General features: G+C 38.4%; 1 protein-coding gene across 3 annotated transcripts in view; it reads right to left on the reverse strand.

The window, feature by feature from the left end:
* Positions 1 to 4,957: 4,957 nt before the first annotated feature.
* LOC135438073 (V-type proton ATPase subunit F 1) overlaps positions 4,958 to 24,820 on the reverse strand; it is a 35,098-nt gene continuing 15,235 nt past the window's right edge. For 2 of the 3 annotated variants that reach the window (XM_064696196.1, XM_064696195.1), the window contains exon 3: positions 4,958 to 5,369. In XM_064696196.1, the coding sequence (XP_064552266.1) occupies positions 5,323 to 5,369 (47 nt within the window). In that variant the 3' untranslated portion in view covers positions 4,958 to 5,322. Of the gene's footprint in view, positions 5,370 to 19,109; positions 19,223 to 20,166; positions 20,397 to 24,820 lie in introns of all 3 variants that reach the window. The other variant, XM_064696194.1, reaches the window with a different exon arrangement.

Genomic DNA, 24,820 nt, shown 5'->3' on the forward strand with positions numbered 1-24,820 from the left:
CTACAGGAATCTGCTTTGGCTTCCTCTCATCCATATGATTTCTCTCTCTCTCTCCCATACTCTTAATGCTCTCTCTTTATGTTTCGGAATCGTTTAAATGTGTGTGTGTGTGTGTATGTGCCTGTTTCCCTTTTAAAGGGACAAGTAATATGAAATAATGAAACGGTTTGCCACGTCGATACATAATTCTTGCATTTAAGCTCGTTATTGTTGGTAAGGGTACCTAAGCGTTGCATGTGCGTATTTTTTTGGACTTGCTATGCACGCATACTTGCATATTTTATATATGAATAGAAGCATTTATGCGTTTGTGTGCTTGTTGGTTGCTTACCTGTCCGATGCAAATTTAACAAAATTTTCGGATTTCTGATTTTTGACCTCTTCACACAAATGTGTGTGAATAGGCAGATCGTGGGCGCAAAAGAAAATATCATTATTGGCACGCTTCCGACACGCGCCCTTCTTTTTTATGATTTCTGGTTTGAGTTGCTGAATGAATGTCGACCCCTTATTTCCTGCAGCAGCCCGATAGGCCGAAAGGGTAATGTAGTGTGTATATGCCTTAAAAGAACACCCCATATGCAAATATAAAATATGCGGCACTTTGTTGCATACAATAACAATAATACGTTAAACAAGCTCAGAGCCACTCTATGTATTGGCTTTTACTAGCCTCACTAGCTGACCGTTTGTGCTTACGCTGCATATCCCACGCTCCGTCTGAGCGCATTCCACGAGAAATATATATATGCTCATTAGCACAGGCATATGCAAACTACTCACTCTCCCTCTCTTTGTAGCTGTTAACCAATAACAGCACAAGTATATTCATGTACCAATAGGCTAAGCATGAATCTTTAAAATGAAATAAAGACATTCGGAATATGTACATAAAAACCTAAAGGGTTATTACAGTAAAAGTTTGACAAGCACCTGCACCAGCATATGCAGGTCAAGCTCCTGATCACTTAAATGATTTTATGACCAGCGGAAATTAGTTCAAAAGCTAAAATCTTTAAAATCTTCAAATATACCAAATACAAAAAAGGATCGATTATATATTTATAGTATTCATAATTTTATTGACTTATCATATTAAGCTTTTTCATTTACTTTATTCAATCCTGACGAGTGCCAATAACAAAATTTTCTTTTGCGCCCATGATCTGCCCATTCGCACACATTTGTGTGTGTGTGTGTAGAGCCTGAAATACACAAATCACAAAAGCTTAAAATCTTGTCAAATTTGCAGGGGGCAGGCAGGCAACCAACAGGCACACAAACGCATAAATGCTTCTATTCATATACAAAATATGCAAGTATGCGTGAATAGCAAGTCCAAAAACTTTTAAAAGCACACGTGCCAACGCTTAGGTACCCTTTCCCACAATAACGAGCTTAAATGCAAAAATATTTGCGTCGACGTGGCAAACCCTTTCAGCGATGCCGTTCTATCGCACAAATCATATGGATGAGAGTAAGCCAAAGCAGATTCCTGTAGTGTGAGCGAATAAAAAGACAGCGATGCTGTCTAATAAAAAAGAATAAAAAGACAGATGTGTGTGTAGAGCCTGAAATACACAAATCACAAAAGCTTAAAATCTTGTCAAATTTGCAGGGGGCAGGCAGGCAACCAACAGGCACACAAACGCATAAATGCTTCTATTCATATTCAAAATATGCAAGTATGCGTGAATAGCAAGTCCAAAAACTTTTAAAAGCACACGTGCCAACGCTTAGGTACCCTTTCCCACAATAACGAGCTTAAATGCAAAAATATTTGCGTCGACGTGGCAAACCCTTTCAGCGATGCCGTTCTATCGCACAAATCATATGGATGAGAGTAAACCAAAGCAGATTCCTGTAGTGTGAGCGAATAAAAAGACAGCGATGCCGTTCTACCACACAAGTCATATGTATTTCTTACTCTTTTGTTGTCTGAGCATGCGGGCTTGCCTCGAACCCGATCAAAAACGAAGGCAACTTTGGACCAGTCGCATATAAAATGCTTGGCCCCAGTATTTTACATTGGATGTCCAGTCTATATGTTGTTTGGTTAGTGGTATCACCCATGCTGAATAAAACTTTCGGCGCTGGCTCTTTGGGCATTGCGGCGTTATCAATTTTTCGCATTGCCGTTTTAAATTCCACGAATTTCGTAACAGGCTGGCACCAGCTCGGCGGCGTCATGAATTTAGTCCAATGCTGGCGCCAACTTGATGGCATTAGGAATATAATCCACCCAAAATTTGGCAAACCGTCGTCGCTGATCGCTGCTGATTTCAATATGCACTTGGACGTGTCGATATCGTTGGGGATACGATAGATCGCTTTCCGCAATTGCTGACCCGACGTTTTTTTTATAAAATGCAAGCCGTTGCTGTCTATTGTGGCTCTTAGTTCGTTTTTTATTTTTCGAACTATTTTAATATATTTCATTATTTGCGGATAACAACCTTAACAGGTCTATCCCATTCAAAAAGGGCCTCATATAGATGCCGTGGGCATCGACACATTATCACTAACCATACAATGCATAGTTATGTCAAACAGCAGAATAATCGAAACACGATAAATCGCAACGAGTGAGCCCTATGGGTGCCTGCGACCATTTTGTTATGCCCAGAGAGAGTAAGACTGCTGAGAGTGGCAGCCGAATGCCGGCCTCGAAAGCCGAACGTTCAGTATGAAGCCACAACTGCTGCTGATGCTTTTTCTTAATATATGTATTTTAGCCTTAAAGCCTTACAGCACAACAACATATATGTGTATGCATGTGCAGAGGTTGCCTCGCTCTCACTCATTGCTTTGCGTGCTTGTGTGCATCGCTCCCTGCATAGCTTCACAAAAATCTCCGAGATTTACAAACATAAATATGTTATATGTGTTATGTGGATACGCGCTCAAGTAGATCACGGCGTTTGTCGCGAGCCAGAGATATTTTCTTCAGTTGTGTACCTTTTGGGTCTGTGGTAGCAAAAGGCACACATATTCAAATGCTCTATCATGTATTTCTTCGTCCAGTCAGGCATAATGAGAAGAATCTGATTTATTTTTATTTAATAAAAACTGAAATGACCCAAATGAAATATTTATAGTTTATATTCAATTTTTTTTGTTTACTGTGGGACCTATTTTGCTTAAAATTAATAAAAAAAAAAAAAACTAAGTCGCATTTGTGCAAGGGTAATTCATTGACGGATTGTCGAAGAATTCTAAGAAAAGACCAAAAATTGAAAACGTTCAATTTTTGCGACTCGGTTTATTTTATCGGCCACTCCGATATCTTTTTATCATATGGTAAAAGCAAAGACAATATAAACACTAAGAAAAATTTCATGCCTGGCGTTTTATCTGGCGTTTGAGTTTTCGCACGACATGCCTGCCGACGGCTGTTCGTTTAGACGAACAAATGCCGATGTAGCAGCTTGCTGATGCGCTGACACGAGCAACGAAGTTAGTCGCCAGCCTGCCTTCAGCATAGCTAGTCGATGGTACTTTGCGTCGCTTCGTTTTCGAAGTACATTGAGCGAAAAGTTTTCAACTTACGATCGACGCAAAGTACTTCTGCTTTATCCATGAAATGCATGCTTTATTTAAATGATACATTACCTTAGATACTAACTATAAATTTTGCAGGAAAATAAAAAATTTTTTTACAAGGCGCAACTTGTGCAATAACTATGTTAAGAAAATATCACACAAAGATTTATTTCACTTTTGTTTTTGGACAGTGTATGCTCGAAAGAAGTTTTTGCTCAGCCAGTGGCGTGCAAACACCTCTGTTTGTATGTGTGAATTAAGCATGCATAACTACATCAAAATATGTATATGTATATGTATTGTTATGCCTTGCCTTGGCTTTGGCTGGTGAAGAAATAAACTTTGTTAGTATTCTAGCGCTGATCATGCACGATCCCAAATTTGTATTCACAAATGAATGCATGCTGTGTACTGAGGTTTTTAAAATCGATGCAAATATTTATACAATTTCTTTAAATTAACTTATTAATTAAATTATTCTTATTTTTAAGTAATAGTAAAATTAAAAAACGAGTGGAAATTTTTTGTTTCATGTTATCAATTTTAATATTTTACAAATATTTGCATCGACTTAAAAATACAGATTTTCTACGTAGCCAACTTCAGTACACAACATGCATTCGTACGTGAATACAAATTCAGCGCTAGAAATCTAACAAAATGTATTTCTTTGCCAGCTAAAGCTAGAGCTGTGAATAGCAACACATTCAAATATGCTGTTATGTATGTATATTCACACACATACAAACATAATTGCTTGCGCGTCCCTCATAGAGCCGAAGCGCAGAATACATTCTATTTTTAGCTTTTCGCTCTTTCGGCTGTGAGAACGCAATGATACTGATTTCGTTTTTGTTCTCAAATTTCAAAAAAGCAACCTGCATAGTAGCATTTTGTTGTATGGCGTTACTCATCTTAGTGTTTATATTGTCTTTGGTAAAAGTATCGGGCTGAAGGATGCCAACGCCCGGCTTGCGATCCACTGCGCTGAGAGGGGAAAAGCAATAGGGCGATTGCGATTGGCCACCCGGTTCGCTCATAGAGAGATAAGGAGGAGAGCAGATCGTATGCCCCGGGGAATGCTTGCAAATGGGCAGCAACGGTGCCCACTTTGTCCAAGTATGCGTGTGCCGAAATTCGGCACCGATGATGTTGCAGAAGAGGAGAAGCAGAAGAGGAGTTCGAGTTTGTCAGGGGTCAACGGCGGGCATACCGTGCTTGAAACCAGATTCTAATACCGTCTTACATTCAAAAAATCAAAGTAGAATTAACTTAAAGAGTACCATTTTGGTCAATGCAAATAAATTACCATGTTGCTACGTTATATCGGGGTTTTTCTAAATTATAACGTAAAATGTAATATATAAAACTGCCCATAACGTCTGGTTGTGCGATATATTGTATATGATTTGGATTTTGTGTATATCATAAAACAATAAATTTAAAAACTTTATTAGTGCCAGTCGGAGCAGTTTACGCACACAGAAAATGCGTTGTTAGCCGCAAGAATTTAAATGTAAACATATTGCTGGAATTAAAGTGCATAAATTACATACAAGACTTCCGAACACAAGAACACTCACACAGTTGTACATTTAACGGATACAAAAAATTGCATTGCCCAAAGAGGAGAACCAAGGCGACCGTATCCCACGCCGAAGGATGCCAGCCAGGGCCACACAACATTTTTCCCGGGCACGAGATGCAACGGCGCAACAATACAGGCGATGAAGAAAGAACCTGAGTGAGTCCTCTCCAAGAGCGTTTCCCCACCCTAGTCTAGAGGCAAGGACCAGGGAACCCGAAGGGTTCCAATTTGAGTTGCTCTAAAATAAGAAAGAGAGAGAAATTGTATGATTAAGATAAGTTTTTCTTTTTCCTTGTGTATTATTTAAAATTAATTTAAAAAAAAGGAATGTATATATTGAATAGTTTGTGCCGACTGGGTTACATACATGTACATATATATAATTAAGTTTTGCACGTTTAATTACTTTAAAAAAATATATTTCAATTCTTTATTTTCACTTAACGGCTACTTCTTATGATGAGTACATTCAGATTTGCTTCCCGAATCTTAACTAATTCATTTATCTGTTGCGGTCGCTTAGCAAACTTCGTTTTGAGAGAGTTTGAGTCAAAATTGAGTGAAGTTTGAGCTGCGTCAGCAATTATGCGTGGGATAGTACTCTGATGGGAACATTGACAGTGGCGTGATATTTAGGGTGGATTGTTTATGTCTACCAAAGGGGGACAGTTTGATCTTGACCAATGTCGATGTTATCACCAGGCTTTTTGTTTACAATATTGGAAATGTTTATACTTATGCTTATGCTTGTGTGCTAAGTTATGTTAAAGGGTGGGTGCGACTATGGATATGTCACTCCCCCAACCATTAGAAAAGTGCCTGTCCTCAGGTGTTTAAATTTGGGTATAGTGTAATATTTTCTTCTTTTACAATTGGTGTATATTCTATTTTTGTAGGTGTTTCTTCTACTTTTGGTTTTTTATATTTTATGATTAATTCCTTAGGTATGCTTTTGAATTTATATGTTAAATACAGTGTTAAACTTATTAATGTGATTACAAATATGGTTATTGTAATTATCTGGAATACATTGTTAAATTTTGTATGTTCATTTATAATTTGTTTCGTTTGTGCAAACGAAAGTGGTTCTATTTTTATAACATCATTGCCTACATAAATGTTTTGAGTATAATCTAACATGTTGTTTGAAATTTAAATTTCATTAATTTGTAGTGAACAATTAAAGATTTTTATTAAATTGTTTCCTTCTTTTGTTATTTCGTTATTTATACAATTGTGGTTTAATATTGTTTGTGGTAAATTCCAAGTTAAAATTATATTTGGTTCTACATAGTTAATTTGAAAATTTTTCAAAGTTTTAGTATAACTACATTCTGATGTAATTTGGTTTAAAATTCCTGTCATGCATTCATTATTAATTAATTGTTATATTTACTTTGATTAGTCTTCTTTTTCTTTTTGAATTTGGTTTTGTAATGTATTATCTTCCTGCCTCTGTTTGTTTCCTCAAAATGTTTATCGTCGATTTGTCTTAGTTCTCCTGTTTTCTTGAACGGGGTTGTTGTCTTTGATTTAACTAACGGTGAATGTTTGTATCTTGTGTCAATTTCATAATTCGTTCGTTTTTTGTTAAGGTTATTTATTAGTTTTTCTTTATTAGCTTGAGTGTTATACTCTGGTGTACCTGCGTATATGAATATGTCCGCTGGTGTTCTGTTACTCGTTTTGTGCTTTGTCTTATGATTGTATGTGTAAAGTATTGTTTCAAATTTTGTAAGTTTATTTTCGACGTCTGAGTCGCTGTTAATGATTCGTAATTTTTCGTTAACTGTCTTATGAAATCGTTCTACGTCGGATATGCCGTTTTTACTAGTGGTTATATTAATATTTACTGCTTCTGATTTTAACCATAATTGTAAAGCTGTGCACAAAAAATCTGAGTCTTTGTCTGCTTTTATTTCGATGGGTTTACCCATTTGGTTGAATACTTGTATTATAGCTCGTTTGGTTTCTAACCAGTCTCTACTTTTTATTTCTATTAATGATGCAAATTTTGAATAGATATCAATGCAAGATAAAAATTGTTTATCTCCTACTATGTAAAAATTCATTACATATTTTTCTCGGATATTAGCGATTTCCGGAGTTATTTCGAAAGTTAATTTTGTATCCCTGTGTTCTGTTTTTGCGGTGTTGCAAATCTCACATTCGTTTATTAGATTTTGAATTAAATTTTGATAATCTGGGAAATATTGGGTTTCTTTGAACCAATTAATAGTTTTTTCAATTCCTGGATGTAATAGTTCTTTGTGTTTTTTCAATATTAGTTCCTTGAATTCTGCAAATGTTTGAAGATCTATTAATTTTTTACTAGTTTTCATTGCCTTCGTTAAATTATTCGGGCTTATTATTTCTAAGTAGGCTTCTTGAAAAATTGGAAAATCTGCTTCATTGTGGAAGTATAGCACACTTTTCTTTGTGCATAAATATTCTTTTATTAATTCTTTGGCATGTGCGTTAGTCATGTCTTTGTATGTAATTTTTATGTTGGTATTATGAAAGTAATTTGTAACTTTCGTTTTGTTCTCGGTTCCTTTTTCAAATTCTATTTGCCGATTATAATAATTAAGGGGTCTTTCTGTGATTTGTAAATGGTTACTGTTATCTTCCTGAGCACTATGTATAGTTGCTCTTGTGCTAATGGTATCTTCGCCTAGAAAGTTTTCGTTTAATTGGATTCGGGACAGAGCATCTGCCACATAGTTTTCTTTTCCTGGGACGTATTTAATTTGGAAATGAAACTTATTTAGCTTGATTTTCCATCGTTGTAATTTCATGTTAGGTTCTTTCAGGTTATTTAACCAGACGAGTGGTCTGTGATCACTAAGGATTTGAAATTGTCGACCAAAAAGATAGGACCTAAAGTATTTAGTGGCCCAAACGATTGCTAATAATTCTTTTTCAATCGTTGAATAATTTATCTCATGCTCGTTGAGAGTTCTGCTTGTATAGCATATAGGCTTATGCTCTTGCGAAAGGACGGCCCCTATTGCCATATTACTCGCGTCTGTGGTTAATGAAAATGGTTTTTTGAAATTAGGGTATATTAAAATTGGATCGGATGTTATGAGTACTTTTAGCTTTTCAAACGCTGATTCGTAGTCTTTGTCATTTATATTGATCTTTGCTCCTTTTTTTAATTTAAGTGTTAATGGTTTTACTATATTAGCGAAATATGGTATAAATTTCCTATAGAAACCACATAATCCTAGAAATGATTTAATTTCTTTTGGGGTTTTTGGAATTGGGAATTTGACAATTGCTTGTATTTTGTTGGGATTTGGTTTTATACCCTCAGTTGAGATGATGTGACCGAGAAATTCAGTTTCTTCTCTGATCTCGCATTTATCCAACTGTAGTTTTAAGTTAGCTTCTCTAAGCTTCTCAAATACTTTTTGTAGCGACAATATGTGTTCCTCCAATGAAGTGGAAAAAATTATAATGTCGTCTAAGTAGACCAGACAATCCTTAAAAATTAAATCTTCTAAGAGATTGTTCATACAACGTTGGAACGTTGCAGGTGCATTCTTAAGACCAAATGGCATGCGAGTGTACTCGTAAGGGCCATGTTTAGTCGAAAATGCGGTCTTGGGTATTGAACCAGGATCCATTTGAATTTGGTGGAAGCCTTTGGCTAGATCAATGGTTGTGAAATATTGGCATTTTCCAAGTTTGTCTAATATTTCATCCATGATCGGGATAGGGTATTTATCATTAATAGTTAGTTCATTGAGATTGCGGTGATCTATGACTAACCGGAATTTTTGCTTTCCAGATGCATCGTTTTTCTTTGGAACGATTATTACTGGTGAGCAGTAAGGGGATTTAGATTTACGTATGATATTTTGTTTTATCATATCGCTTATTTGTTTATTTACTTCCTCATCGTATATTTGAGGATATTTATATGGACGCTTGTAAATTGGGTCCTCATGTTTTGTTATAATTTTGTGTTTAATTGTACTAGTGAAAGTCAAATTGTCACCTTCATGGTACTGGATATCACGAAATTGATGTAAAACATTTTTAATTTTTTCTTTTTCTTCTGGGTTTAGCTGCTCTAGCCTAAACTCATTGTTTTCTGTTAATTCGTTATTAATAGCGAAGTTAAATGGTCTGTCCTCTTTTGAGGGTGGATCAAGGCACTCTTGTGCGGTCATGTCCTCTTCGACCTCTTCGTCATTATATCTAAAACAAAAGATAAACTCTCCTAAGGTTACGGATCCTTGTGCATAGTCTATTTTTGCTTGACATGCTTCAAGGTATTCTCTCCCAATCAGAACATCATAATGCTCTGAGAAGTCGTGAATATAGAATTTTTGATTACTCGGACAAATTTTGCTTGCTCCTAGTCTTATGCTTTGTTTTAATTCAATAACACCATTTATGGTGTGAACCTTTAGTGTTTCGTTGTATATTGGAAAATTTAAGCAGTTTGTTTTCATTAGGTTTATAGTTGAACCTGTGTCAATGACACATTTTAGAACTTCGTCGTTCATAATCAATTTTATGAATGGATTTCTTCCGTTTGTTCCGATGAAAATTTTCAGATGTGTCCATTTTCATCTGCCAACTGTTGCTATCTCTTTGACGTTTATTCGGAGGGTTTGGCGCATTCATGCGTGAATGGGGCTGATTTTGATAGTTTAAAGGATTTTGGGTTCTACCTTGATTTTATTTCTGTTGGAACTCGTGGTGAGCCTTTTGATTGTCTTCGGAATTAGTGTGCTGTTTATTTTGTACATGATAACTCTGATTCGTGTTGGAATAGCCACTTGAACTGGTGGCTGGGTTAGCATTTTGCTGATAATTTCCCGTGTTCCTACGATTGTTATTTGATTTCCCTGAACGTTATTAGTTTTAGGTCTATCAGTTACGCTATTTTCGTATAATCCTTCTCTTTGCGCTACTTGTTTAAGTTTCTGTGTCGACGTTATGTCGTATCTGGCTAACATCATGAAAAGCCTATCGGGTAATTTTTTTGTTATTACATCTTTAATTGTGTTATTCATGGCATTTGTATAAAGTGTCGTATTGCTAGGTATATTTTCTAAAGCTAACTCGTTTAATATAACATAAGATTTATTTTCGAGATCCTCGATGAACTTACGGACGTTTCCCTGGTAATTCGTGTTGTATAGGCGTCGAAGGAGTTCTTCAAATCGATGGCTCCGTATAAGATGCTGTGTTGTCTGACATCTCGGGTTGGATAAAGATGTAGGATGTAATCGATCCTTTTAATAAAAGCGTTGAGATTTTCTGTTGATCCGTCAAAACATGGCACCTGTCTAAGTTGTGAAAGGGCCTGGTTGAGGTGTTGTTCTGATAACTCCATCGTCATGGTTTTGGTGTAATACACTTTAAATAGTTTTTTTTTTTTCTTTGAGTTTATGGTTTTCTTGCACTTTTATTTCTTTGCACTTTGTTTTAATGTTTTTTTTTTGTGTGTGTGTCTTATGGATAAGACCCAGTAATAACGTATTGCAGGGATCAAAAGATATGCAAAGCCAGTCGTTATTAACTGTAGTAGTTTTATTGCCCGAAGGGTCGATGTTATTACACTACTAGTGACCCGAAGGTTTTGCACGTTTAATTACTTCAAAAAAATATATTTCAATTCTTTATTTTCACTTAACGGCTACTTCTTATGATGAGTACATTCAGATTTGCTTCCCGAATCTTAACTAATTCATTTATCTGTTGCGGTCGCTTAGCAAACTTCGTTTTGAGAGAGTTTGAGTCAAAATTGAGTGAAGTTTGAGCTGCGTCAGCAATTATGCGTGGGATAGTACTCTGATGGGAACATTGACAGTGGCGTGATATTTAGGGTGAATTATTTATGTCTACCAAAGGGGGACAGTTTGATCTTGACCAATGTCGATGTTATCACCAGGCTTTTTGTTTACAATATTGGAAATGTTTATACTTATGCTTATGCTTGTGTGCTAAGTTATGTTAAAGGGTGGGTGCGACTATGGATATGTCACTATATATATATAAATAAATAAATAAATAAATATATTTATATATATATATATATATATATATATATCTCGACAATAAGAGGGTTTAGGGTCAGGGTATCCCCTAGTTGGGAGCTCCCGACTTGAACCTCTTACTTGTTTTATTTATCTTTATTACTAAGTGCTAAAGCAAACGAGCGCGTAGTGCCAGCTGCATTTGGTGTAGGAATATGAGGTTTCAGGGTATATCCTAGTCGGGAGCTCCCGACTAGAACCTCTTACTTGTTTATGATTTCGGGTTTGAGCTGATGAATGAATGTTGGCCCCTTATTGCCTGCAGCAGCTCGTTGGGCCGAAAGGGTAAACGATTGGCAAGCACCTGCACTTGCATATGTAGGTCAAGTGACTGATCACTTGAATAATTTTATGACCAGCGGATATTTGTGCAAAAATTAAAATCATCAATTATGTATTTATTGTATTAATGATTTTATTGACTTATTATATTCAAACTATTCATATACAAAATATGCAAGTGTGCGTGCATGCAAGTCCAAAAAATGTTAAAAGCACGTGCCAAAGCTTAGGTACAACGCATAAATTATATGGATGAGAGTAAGCCAAACAGTTTCCTGTAGTGCGAGCGAGATAAAAAAACAGCACTGCATTTTTATCGCACAAATCCTATGGATGAGCGTTAGCCAAAGCAGTTTCCTGTAGTGTGAGCGAATAAAAAGACAGCGATACCGTTCTACCACACAAATCATATGTATTTCTTACTCTCATGCTGTCACGAGTTTGGACCAGATGTGAACAATTTGGATAGTCCACATTCATTGAGCTGCATGTCCCATCTACATATATGTTGTTTGGTTAGGTGACAAAACTATGAAAATCTCAATAACAACAAATCGGACGACAATTGGTGGCTTCGCTGTTGTTGCCATGGGACTCCCGCCCATCCGGTGCCAATTATTAATTTGCATTTCACTACCCCTTATATTTCAGATGTAAGACGGCACGAACGACGTGGACATTCTCCACCCCTCCATCAACAAACTTTTAGCCGGACATTTCTTTATACTCAATAGGAGCGTATTATTCGGCGCAATATCGTATGATTATAACAATTAATCTTAATTTCTAAAATTTCATTTGTTTTTTTTTTACAAAATGCTGTTAAACAAGATTTTCGTACGATCTTGAACAAGCGGAGAAACTTGACAAAGGTTATTGTCGGTGGCCGCAATCACATTTGGGTCGTTCCCTCGCCGTTGGCACTTTATGCAAATGCAAATTAATACATGGCACCGGATATATATATATATATATATATATATATATTATATATATATATATATATATATATCTATATGCGTAAGTACATTTAAAATTAACAAAAAAAACCTTAATTTAATAATCGCAAAAAACTTCTCTCTTTCAGGGAGCTCGCAGATGAGTTTGCGTCTGACTCTGCCTGTTGCTCTGGGCGAGGATGGGCGTAATGGAACAGACTCTCGGATGTATCGGCGTGGTCTCGCCCGTGGCCGCTTAGCCTCCTGGTCTACTTTCGGCGTCAGCGACGGGGCAAAAAATCGCCGGTAGTCGTGGACGTGCACTCTTGCGCGGGCCACAGATGACGTGCTTGCGAGGTGGATGGACCAGCATGTAGTCCTCCGTGTGGCTCCTTGGCTGGTACTTTTATTATTATTATTTTATTTCCTTTTAGTTTTGTTATCGTATTACTAACAGCCACTGATAATAGTGCCATAAATTTTGGTGCCCGAAACAATGTTTTCTTTTTATGGTCCGCCACGAGATTAAATAGTCGTGTTTATTATATTTACGATAAGCGACATTATTACTTTTGCGAACTCGACAAATATAAGATTTCTAGAATTCAATTTCGTTGGAGTGGAAATAATAAAACGTTGCGCTTGCGCAACTCAAAATTGACTCTCCTGTTGCTATGGGCAGCAGAGAAATTTATTCCCAAATTTGCTACCCATACACTCATATCTTCGGTGCACTGCTACCGATAGGCACAATCGGGATTGGTGATTCATCGACCGTGTAGGCCAAGGGCATCATAAAGGTCATATTTTCACTCATTACCCTGCGAGCGAGTTGGGCGCGCACTTTTTGAAAAAATGTATTCCTCCGTTGTGGAAATAGGGGTCAAAGACTTGGTGGGTGTAGTTTCGTTTTCAAATTTCTTTCCAAAGATCTATACAAATTTTTCATTCGAAATCATTTGAGACGTGTTTCACATTTTTCAAATAATCAAAGCTTCCTCACTGGAAAGTGCGATTCAAGATTTTTTGGTGAAGTTTTAAGTTATGTCTGATTTGCATCAAACTTATTTTCAAATCTTTACATAAGAACTTAATGAATACTTATTTCAGCGATTTGAGAAATTTCATCCGCAACAGTGGTAAATTGGCGGTTGATCGGTTTCAAACTCATTTTCAAAGATCTTTGAGAGAATTTATTTTATACGTGCCACGGGCAATCTGGGGTATACCCGCTAGTTTATATACATGTATATGCATAAGAACGCCGGAACTCGCATCTGCTGTTAATGCTGAACGACTTAATAAATAAAAACTGATTATGATGAACATTTTTCTGAAAACTGAGCACTGTCCAATTTTTGGTAGTACTTAATTTAAATAACACATCTACAACTAGAGTTAAATACTGCCTCTAAGCTACCAAAAATTACACTATCGCCGAAGGATAATCGTTGCATATTAAGAGCGAGTTCCCGGTTTGGAACAAATTTAACTCTTTCCTATTATAACGTTATCGCACTTTAATGATCGTTAAAACGCAAACTTGCAAGATTTGCTTAAAGGAAAACTTGAACGGTATCGCGTGAGGGCATCAACTAAAAGAGTTCACGATTTAACATAAATGCTGCCCTTTCCAGCTCTCTCTGCACCAAGTCCTTCCACACAAAGTACCAACTCACAGCCACTCCCTTCTCCAAAGTGCAGAGATATTTTGCTACAAACACACAAGGATTGCTCCTATGCATCACTATTATGAACATTTCTTACAAACAAGATAAATTAAAATAAATTAAGATAAACAATTAATTAAACATTTCAAATACATTGTTTTACGTCTGCCCTTTTTGACGTCGAGATTGAAATTGTTTGACTGTTCAATAAGTATCTGTTCAACTGAGCGCAATTTTCTGTGTCTGTTTTGTAGTTTAGTCGTTTGTTATTTGGTGTGCTTATAATGGTTTAGCATTTCTAATGTATATAGCTTGTTCTAGTGTTGCTCTTGCTGAACGATTGTTGTTGCGCAAAGTTTCGTGTGTGGTGGTTTTTCAAACAGTGGGACATCTTGAGCTGTTACTTATTTAAACCACGATAACCAACTGATTCCATCTGAACCAGTACTATGGGAGATTAAGAGGTAGAGTTACTATGTCGAATTATTTTTTTATTAAATTAATATTCTATAATTTCAGCTACTCTCTCCCTCTCATAGTATGATAATTGCCTTGGAGTGTAATGAAAAGGGGTAGTATCGGTTAGTCTTATGGTAATTTTCTGTCTCGGGCTTGAAGAATAGTCATGTTAGTTACGGAACTGATCCTTTTGGGCCACGCCGGCTGGCTTATCGGTTCTCTAGGGGTAGTCCCATCCCAGTCCGCACAATCAATATCAACAAGCTACAACATCTGTAGCAGAACAGACCTACACAACTACCTACCTGTAGATCAAACTCATATATGAAAAAGCTAAATATTTTAAGACAATAAAATTATTAATACTATCAATATATAATTGCTCCTAAAATTAGTTAAGTGATCAGTCACTTGACCTACATATGCAGGTGCAGGTGTTTGCCAAAAGTTGACCCTTTCGGCCCAACGGGCTGCTGCAGGTAATAAGGGGTCAACATTCATTCCTCAATTCAAGCCCTAAATCATAAAAAGAAGGGCGCGCGTCAGACTCGTGCCAATAATGATATTTTTAAATTTTGCGCCCATGATCAGCCCATTCACACACATTTGTGTCTCTGTGTGTGTGTGCGCAGAGCTCGAAATTCAGAAGTCCAAAAATATTGCCAAATTTGCATCGGACAGGCAGGCAGGGACCGACAAGCACACAAGCGCATAAACGCCTCTATTCATATACAAAATATGCAAGTATGCGTGAATAGCAAGTCCAAAAAATTTTAAATGCACACATGCTAACTCTTAGGTACCCTTTCGAAGAATAACGAGCTAAAATGAAAGAATTTCGCATCGACGGGGCAAACCCTTTCATTATTTCATATTACTCGTCCCCTCAAAAGGGAAGATATGCCACCGACTTTTGAGAAAAATTGAATTTGTGGTCATTTTTGCTTGTGCGGACACATACACACACAAACATTTAAACGGTACATAGACAAATTGAAAGAGCATTGAGAGTAAGCCAAAGCAGTTTCCTGTAGTGGGAGCGAGATAAAAAACAGCGATGCCGTTCTATCGCACAAATCATATGGATGAGAGTAAGCCACAGCAGTTTCTTGTAGAGTGAGCGAGTAAAAAGACAGCGTTGCCGTTCCCCGACACAGGCCATATGTATTCTTACTGTCTTGCTTCTGAGAGCATGCGGGCATGTCTCGAACCCGAACAAAAACGAAGGCGAGTTTGGACCAGCCGCAGAAATATCGAATGTCACCATCGAAAGTAGGGTTTGTCCGGTCAATATGTTATTTGGTTAGTGGTTGAACAGTCAAACAATTTCAATCTCGACGTCAAAAAGGGCAGACGAAAAACAATGTATTTGAAATGTTTAATTAATTGTTTATCTTAATTTATTTTAATTTTTCTTGTTTGTAAGAAATGTTCATAATAGTGATGCATAGGAGCAATCCTTGTGTGTTTGTAGCAAAATATCTCTGCACTTTGGAGAAGGGAGTGGCTGTGAGTTGGTACTTTGTGTGGAAGGACTTGGTGCAGAGAGAGCTGGAAAGGGCAGCATTTATGTTAAATCGTGAACTCTTTTAGTTGATGCCCTCACGCGATACCGTTCAAGTTTTCCTTTAAGCAAATCTTGCAAGTTTGCGTTTTAACGATCATTAAAGTGCGATAACGTTATAATAGGAAAGAGTTAAATTTGTTCCAAACCGGGAACTCGCTCTTAATATGCAACGATTATCCTTCGGCGATAGTGTAATTTTTGGTAGCTTAGAGGCAGTATTTAACTCTAGTTGTAGATGTGTTATTTAAATTAAGTACTACCAAAAATTGGACAGTGCTCAGTTTTCAGAAAAATGTTCATCATAATCAGTTTTTATTTATTAAGTCGTTCAGCATTAACAGCAGATGCGAGTTCCGACGTTCTTATGCATATACATGTATATAAACTAGCGGGTATACCCCAGATTGCCCGTGGCACGTATAAAATAAATTCTCTCAAAGATCTTTGAAAATGAGTTTGAAACCGATCAACCGCCAATTTACCACTGTTGCGGATGAAATTTCTCAAATCGCTGAAATAAGTATTCATTAAGTTCTTATGTAAAGATTTGAAAATAAGTTTGATGCAAATCAGACATAACTTAAAACTTCACCAAAAAATCTTGAATCGCACTTTCCAGTGAGGAAGCTTTGATTATTTGAAAAATGTGAAACACGTCTCAAATGATTTCGAATGAAAAATTTGTATAGATCTTTGGAAAGAAATTTGAAAACGAAACTACACCCACCCAGTCTTTGACCCCTATTTCCACAACGGAGGAATACATTTTATTATTTCCACTCCAACGAAATTGAATTCTAGAAATCTTATATTTGTCGAGTTCGCAAAAGTAATAATGTCGCTTATCGTAAATATAATAAACACGACTATTTAATCTCGTGGCGGACCATAAAAAGAAAACATTGTTTCGGGCACCAAAATTTATGGCACTATTATCAGTGGCTGTTAGTAATACGATAACAAAACTAAAAGGAAATAAAATAATAATAATAAAAGTACCAGCCAAGGAGCCACACGGAGGACTACATGCTGGTCCATCCACCTCGCAAGCACGTCATCTGTGGCCCGCGCAAGAGTGCACGTCCACGACTACCGGCGATTTTTTGCCCCGTCGCTGACGCCGAAAGTAGACCAGGAGGCTAAGCGGCCACGGGCGAGACCACGCCGATACATCCGAGAGTCTGTTCCATTACGCCCATCCTCGCCCAGAGCAACAGGCAGAGTCAGACGCAAACTCATCTGCGAGCTCCCTGAAAGAGAGAAGTTTTTTGCGATTATTAAATTAAGGTTTTTTTTGTTAATTTTAAATGTACTTACGCATATAGATATATATATATATATATATATATAGATATATATATATATATATATATATATATATCCGGTGCCATGTATTAATTTGCATTTGCATAAAGTGCCAACGGCGAGGGAACGACCCAAATGTGATTGCGGCCACCGACAATAACCTTTGTCAAGTTTCTCCGCTTGTTCAAGATCGTACGAAAATCTTGTTTAATAGCATTTTGTAAAAAAAAACAAATGAAATTTTAGAAATTAAGATTAATTGTTATAATCATACGATATTGCGCCGAATAATACGCTCCTATTGAGTATAAAGAAATGTCCGACTAAAAGTTTGTTGATGGAGGGGTGGAGAATGTCCACGTCGTTCGTGCCGTCTTACATCTGAAATATAAGGGGTAGTGAAATGCAAATTAATAATTGGCACCGGATGGGCGGGAGTCCCATGGCAACAACAGCGAAGCCACCAATTGTCGTCCGATTTGTTGTTATTGAGATTTTCATAGTTTTGTCACCTAACCAAACAACATATATGTAGATGGGACATGCAGCTAAATGAATGTGGACTATCAAAATTCTTCACATCTGGTCCAAACTCGTGACAGCATGAGAGTAAGAAATACATATGATTTGTGTGGTAGAACGGTATCGCTGTCTTTTTATTCGCTCACACTACAGGAAACTGCTTTGGCTAACGCTCATCCATAGGATTTGTGCGATAAAAATGCAGTGCTGTTTTTTTATCTCGCTCGCACTACAGGAAACTGTTTGGCTTACTCTCATCCATATGATTTATGCGTTGTACCTAAGCTTTGGCACGTGCTTTTAACATTTTTTGGACTTGCATGCACGCACACTTGCATATTTTGTATATGAATAGTTTGAATATAATAAGTCAATAAAATCATTAATACAATAAATACATAATTGATGATTTTAATTTTTGCACAAATATCCGCTGGTCATAAAATTATTCAAGTGATCAGTCACTTGACCTACATATGCAAGTGCAGGTGCTTGCCAATCGTTTACCCTTTCGGCCCAACGAGCTGCTGCAGGCAATAAGGGGCCAACATTCATTCATCAGCTCAAACCCGAAATCATAAACAAGTAAGAGGTTCTAGTCGGGAGCTCCCGACTAGGATATACCCTGAAACCTCATATTCCTACACCAAAAGCAGCTGGCACTACGCGCTCGTTTGCCTTAGCACTTAGTAATAAAGATAAATAAAACAAGTAAGAGGTTCAAGTCGGGAGCTGCCAACTAGGGGATACCCTGACCCTAAACCCTCTTATTTCAACACCAAATGCAGCTCGCTCGTTTGCTTTAGTAGTAATAAAGATAAATTGAAAAAAATCTCTTTTGGCAAGGTTCGAACTTGCAACTGATGCCGCATTACTTGCCGCCGCCTCTACTCAACAGCCACACCAACAATTGAGTTTTAATGAGAAAAAAAAACCAATTAAAATAGCAGCACAGAAAACAATACAATCGCAATTGCAATGCTGTCAAGAGAATTTAAAGGAGACGCGCATGAATGTGAGTGTGTACATGTATACAGCAATTCTTGGAATTTGCGCTTGCTGCCGCGGATACGGGAAAATCAAAACATGTTTTTTTAAATAACTTCTGTGTCTTTGAACCGATCTAAATGAAATTTTGTAAAGTATCTACATCTTATTGTGTTATATAATACTTACGTATTCTCAAAAAGTCCATTGCATTTAAATTGTGGCTTATATTCGTGGGCATCATAAGTTCGTTTATTTACTTGATTTATGGCTATGTGGTAGTAGCAGGCAGGTGGTGATAGCTATAGAATGAAAAATACTTTATATATACACTATTCTAGAAGCTACATGTCAAGATTGGTGACTCTAGCTTTTATTATTTACCGAAATTGCTCAAAAAACAGGATTTCGATATCGACTTTTATCGATTACTTGGAAACGGGGCAAGCTATCGAATATCGGAAACAAACTCGACCTGCGCGGGCACTAGAAGGGCTTACAGCTAAAATTTCAAGTCTCTAACTCTTACGGATATGTCTAGATCGACTCGACTATTGATGCTTTATGGGGTCGGAGATTCTTTCTTCTGCCATTTTCACAAATACATTATACCGTTTTTACCCATTTTTAATGGGGTCAGGGGTCAAAAGAAGGGCGCGCGTCAGACGCGTGTCAATAATGATATTTTCTTTTGCGCTCATGATCTGCCCATTCACACACATTTGTGTGCATGTGTGTGTAGGCTAGAAATTTAGTAACATATATTTTTTGCGCCCATTATCTGCTTATTAGCACACTTTTGTGTGTGTGTGTGTGTAGAGGTCGAAAGTCAAAAATCCCAAAAACATTAAATCTTGTCAAATATGCATCGGACACGCAAGCAACCAACAGGCACACAAACGCATAAATGCATATACAAAATATGCAAGTATGCGTGCATAGCATGTCCAAAAAAATCTGGAATGCACACATGCAACGCTTAGGTACCCTTCCCAATAATAACGAGCTAAAATGGAAGAAATTTGTATCGACGTGGCAAACCCTTTCATTATTTCATATTTCTCGTCCCTTCAAAAGGGAAAAACTGCCTCCGACATTTGTGCGGACACATACACACACATACATTCAAACGATCTCTAGACATAATGAGAGGGCACTGAGAGTAAGCCAAGCAGTTTCCTGTAGTGGGAGCGAAATAAAAAGACAGCGATTCCGTTCTACCACAAAAATCATATCTATTTCTTACTCTCTTGCTGTCACGAGTTTGTACCAGATGTGAACCAATTTGAATGTCCACATTCATTGTTCTGCATGTCCTATCTTAATGTTGTTTGGTTAGTAGTGTAGCTCTGCCGCTGGCCTTTGTTTACGTTTTGGAATCAGCTGTTTTAGTAATGTGTAGATTTAGTGTCGTTTTGTGCGATTGTTCGTGATGGTGGGCATGGGTATACCCCTCCTAACGATTGTACTGGGGAACTATTATGATAAAGAAGATAATATTTTTTATTATATTGGTTGTTTTAAATTTCTTAAAGTTATTTATACTTTATTGACAATATTCAGCTAAAATAGGGACGTTCCATTTTCTACAGATGCAAGTACATATGGCCTTGGAGCCATATTGTTGGAACGACAAGACGATGGTAAAATGCACCCCGTAAATTTTAATTGGGCAATGCAACAGGAGCTTAATCAAGATATCACAGCTTCGAATTGGAAAACATTGCCATCATTTATGCATTGCGCTGTTTTAAAGTATACCCAGAGCATAGAGCTTTTGAAATGATAATGAACTTTAATTCTTTGTCACAAACACTTAGCCGATAAGCCATTAATCTACGGACTTTTCGTTGGTCACTTGAGTTTGAAAATTACGGCTTTTGAATCGAGCATAGACCTGGTAGCAACATGTCGCATGTAGACACCTTGAGTAGACAGAAAGAATTAGTGGACATAGCGAATAGTAATAGGTGCAGTAGAAATCAAAGTGATAGCTGCAGTGAGAAGCACAGTGATTGCTGAATAGAATAGAGCGTGAAGGCAACCGTATAAAGGACTGTAAGAGTGCATTAAATGATTGCTTAGGCGGCCGTAAATTGCCCTGGGGGAATATCAGCAAGAATCTGAAATCGTAGGGAAGAGAAAAAGTTGTAGAATAGGTAAAGAATTTGAGTTTTTTGGGAAATATTTATTGCAATCTCTACCCATAGTTGGCGTTGTAGGTGCGACGCCAAAAGATGTTGACTTAATTGTGCAAGCTTAGAGGATGAGAGATGCTGAAGTAGTGAATGTCTCTAGGACAAGTCTCTAACTCTTATAAGTTATGATATTTTCTCGTGTAGGCTAGAAATTCAGAAACAAATTTTTTTTGAGCGCATGACCTGCTTATTAACATACATACAAACATACAAATTTTAAATCTGGTCAAAATGCATCGGACAGGCAGGCAACCAGCATGCTTACAAACGCATAAATGATTCTACTCATATACAAAATATGCAATTATGTGTGCATAGCAAGTCAAAAAAATCTAGAATGCAAACATGCAACGCTTAGGTACCCTTACCAACTATGACGAGCTAAATGCAAGAAATACCTCCGACATTTGAAAATAATTTAATTTGTGCGGACACATACACACACACTTTTAAACGATCTGTAGACATAATGAGAGAGAGCTGGGATAAAGCCAAACAGTTTCCTTTAGTGGGAGCGAAATAAAAAGACAGCGATACTCTTCTACCACACAAATCATATGTTTTTCTTACTCTCTTGCTGTCACGAGTTCGGACCAGATGTGAACAATTTTGAATGTCCACATTTATTGTTCTGCATGTCCTGTCTTAATGTTGTTTGGTTAGTGGGGTAGCTTTGCCGCTGGCCCTTGTTTATGTTTTGGAATCAACTGTGTAATGCTAATGTAATAATTGCTGTGATGTACCAAACAAGCGAGCGCAGCGAGTCGAAATCCAATATGGGAGGGCCAACAGAGCGATAAAAGTGGTGCTTCGCAGTCTTCACAGCGGCTTCCCATAGTCGGCCAAAATGCGGAGAGCGAGTATTCAATAGAGTCGGATAGGAAAAACTCGTGAACAGGCGGCTCAGATCTGATTCTTGGCATCTACAAAGTTTGTCGCATTGTCAGACCAGATCCTTGAAGGTCGAGAGCGATTCAGGATAAATCGATTTCCGGCTTTAAGAAACGATGTTGTACACAAATCCTTTACAAGCTCTAAGTGCACAGCCTTTGTAGCGAAGCATATGAACAGGCTGATATAGCATTTCACTTGTAGAAAAATGGTCCGCAGTAATCAACGCCAGGTCTACAGTTAGTTCAGCTCCTCGGATTCGATTTAAAAACTTGTAAATATAACCAAAGACCCGTTGCAGCTTGGAAAACGAATTGATGAACTTGCAGCCAATCGAGAGATCAAGTTGCGCTGCAGTTCCGAGAAATACCTTGTATCAAAACAGCTTCGGTTGGATGGTAGGACCTGCCATCAGTGCATCATTAAGCGAGTGTCCAGGGGTAGTAGCTAACAAACCATCAAGCCATAGCTTGGCTGTAGTGCTATCCTCCTTGAACACGCAGTGATGTGACAAGTAGTACTTGCGTTGACCCAGTGCAGCTAAGCTTACAAGTGACATATGATCCAAGTCAAGATATTCCTTGATAAATACTGTATTCTGGGTTTTCAAAATTGGTTTGCGGCCTAGTTTTCTTTCTAAATTAGGGAATCGACGAAGCGCCTTTTGATGGAAGTCACGAAACGAACCGAAAACTCGCCAGTCGGCAGACATTTAAAATTGGCCTGGAAGTGTGCCCCCAGTCCCGATCCTCCCTGTTTGGTAAGGACTCAGGCTCGGTGCAGCAATCCAGTTCCCAAAAACGACCGATTAATTCGTCAATATGTGCATTCTACTGCAGATTCGAGACTACCAGCAGATCTGGATTCACCGTTGATCGCATGACCACGAGTGATGATTTGTCCGCATGTGTCCCGTCGCGAGCCAACCAACGCGAGTCCTTTGCAATATCGGCTGTCCAACAGCTAGTTAAATCTGGCTAACGCATAGCAGACCGAAAAACAGACTGGCTCCGATCAATATGTCGATTTGCTGAGATTTGAAGAGTTCAGGATCAGCTAGTTGTAAATTTGACGGAATGTTAAATGATGCAGGGTCAAGAGTGAAAGCCAGGCTGGTTATCGGTGACGGATGGTTAACAACGCCGGGATGCATGTGAAGTACTCCGACACTCGAGATTGGACATTGATGTTTACCGCAAAAACGACTGTTGTTGATTTGAATTTGCGCAGCTGTAGCTGTTGAGCAAGACGAGAGGTGATGATGTGCAGCTGCGACCCAGAGTCGAGCATCGCACGGCAGGGCACCAAGGAGCCAACTCGTTTTTTTACATTGTTGACGGCAGTTGCAAGTAGGATAACATCGTGCTTAAGATGCTGGGCGGTGGTGAGTGGCGAAAATGAACTTGCCGCCAGAATGTTTAGAGATGAAGAATAATGGTCGGTATCTTAAGCATTGTGCGAGCTAGGAGCAGCGTTGTGACTGCTTGGGTTGCCAAGATGCAACAGGCTATGATGCTTGCTTCCACAAACTCTGCAAGTGCAGCTGATGTCCCCTTCGCAGGCAATTTAGGCGTAAGCCGCTTGGCTTCGTAAAGGTGTAGTGAGGGCTGGGTTCCAACCGCCACTTGATTAGCTGATGTCACCTCACCATTTTCATTTGCACTTGTACCTTCATCAAACATTATAAATGTAGCGCACAATAAGGTTTACACAACCGAGCTACTATACAAGTCTACGCACACAAGTTCATTCGCATCAATGCGTTAAATGCAGGCTCAATCATCGCACTGCAGATTGCACACGGCCCGACTCAGTTCCGGCAACACGCGCCCACTGCGGTGGTAACCACCCTGCCAACTATAAGCACTGTGAGTGGTTCACCGAATATACAAAGCATGCGGGGGCCCCAAAGCCCGCCAAAATGAAAAATCTCCCACCGACTTAAGCGAGCCGAAGCCGCAGCTATAAAGTTCATGGGCCTACACCTATTGACTTCCCCCGTACAGCACCCACTGAACAAGTAGAAGGGCTTTGATACGCCGCTGCCACCAGAAGATGACTAGCTGCATTCAGCACAGAGAACAACGCCCCCAGGTCTAGCCAGCAAGAAGGACCAGCGCAAGCCGAGCCGAGCTATGGAGAGGATGGTAGAAATGCAACAGCAGCTTTAGGGTATGCAACAGCAAATCCTTCCCCTTTTAACCGTGTTGCTATCCGATTGAACATGCCACTGAAGGTGCTAATCTAGAATGCTAATGGCATTTCAGGCAAAGTACTAGAAGGCCCTAGTACAAAAACACGCCATCGGAATAATTCTGCTCACAGAAATTAGAACTAGAAAACAAGATGTCACCTTCGCCAGCCACCTGGAGGAACGGTTTTCAACATTCAATTCAGCCTCCCCAGAAGAGCTCGATGATACTACCCGAGCGTTGGAGAGTCCGATTCAGATGTCACCACCTATCGGTCATATCCGCGTGGAGGAGGTAATCAACGTCGTCAAAGTCCTTCCTAGGACTAAAGGTCCGGGCCATGATGAATATGCCACACCGCCCTGAAGGCCCTGCCAATGCGCGCGCTCCTTTTTATAACGTTCAACGCCAAATTAAGGACGCAACCTTTCCCTGCCCAGTAGAAGTTAGCGAGGATCCATATGATCCATAAGCCGGGCAAACCGGAATATGACCCTGAGTCATATCGGCCGATCAGTCTCCTGCCTTCCCTGTCGAAGGTCTGGGAAAGACTGATTGTCGCCCGACTTCCAAGGCTTATGGATCACATGGCCATCCTTCCTGATCACCAATTTGGGTT

Source organism: Drosophila montana, unplaced genomic scaffold (genome assembly GCF_035044405.1).
Source record: "Drosophila montana isolate Dmon_TW-CO22-7 unplaced genomic scaffold, ASM3504440v1 contig_3845_1, whole genome shotgun sequence".
Lineage (NCBI taxonomy): Eukaryota > Metazoa > Arthropoda > Insecta > Diptera > Drosophilidae > Drosophila > Drosophila montana.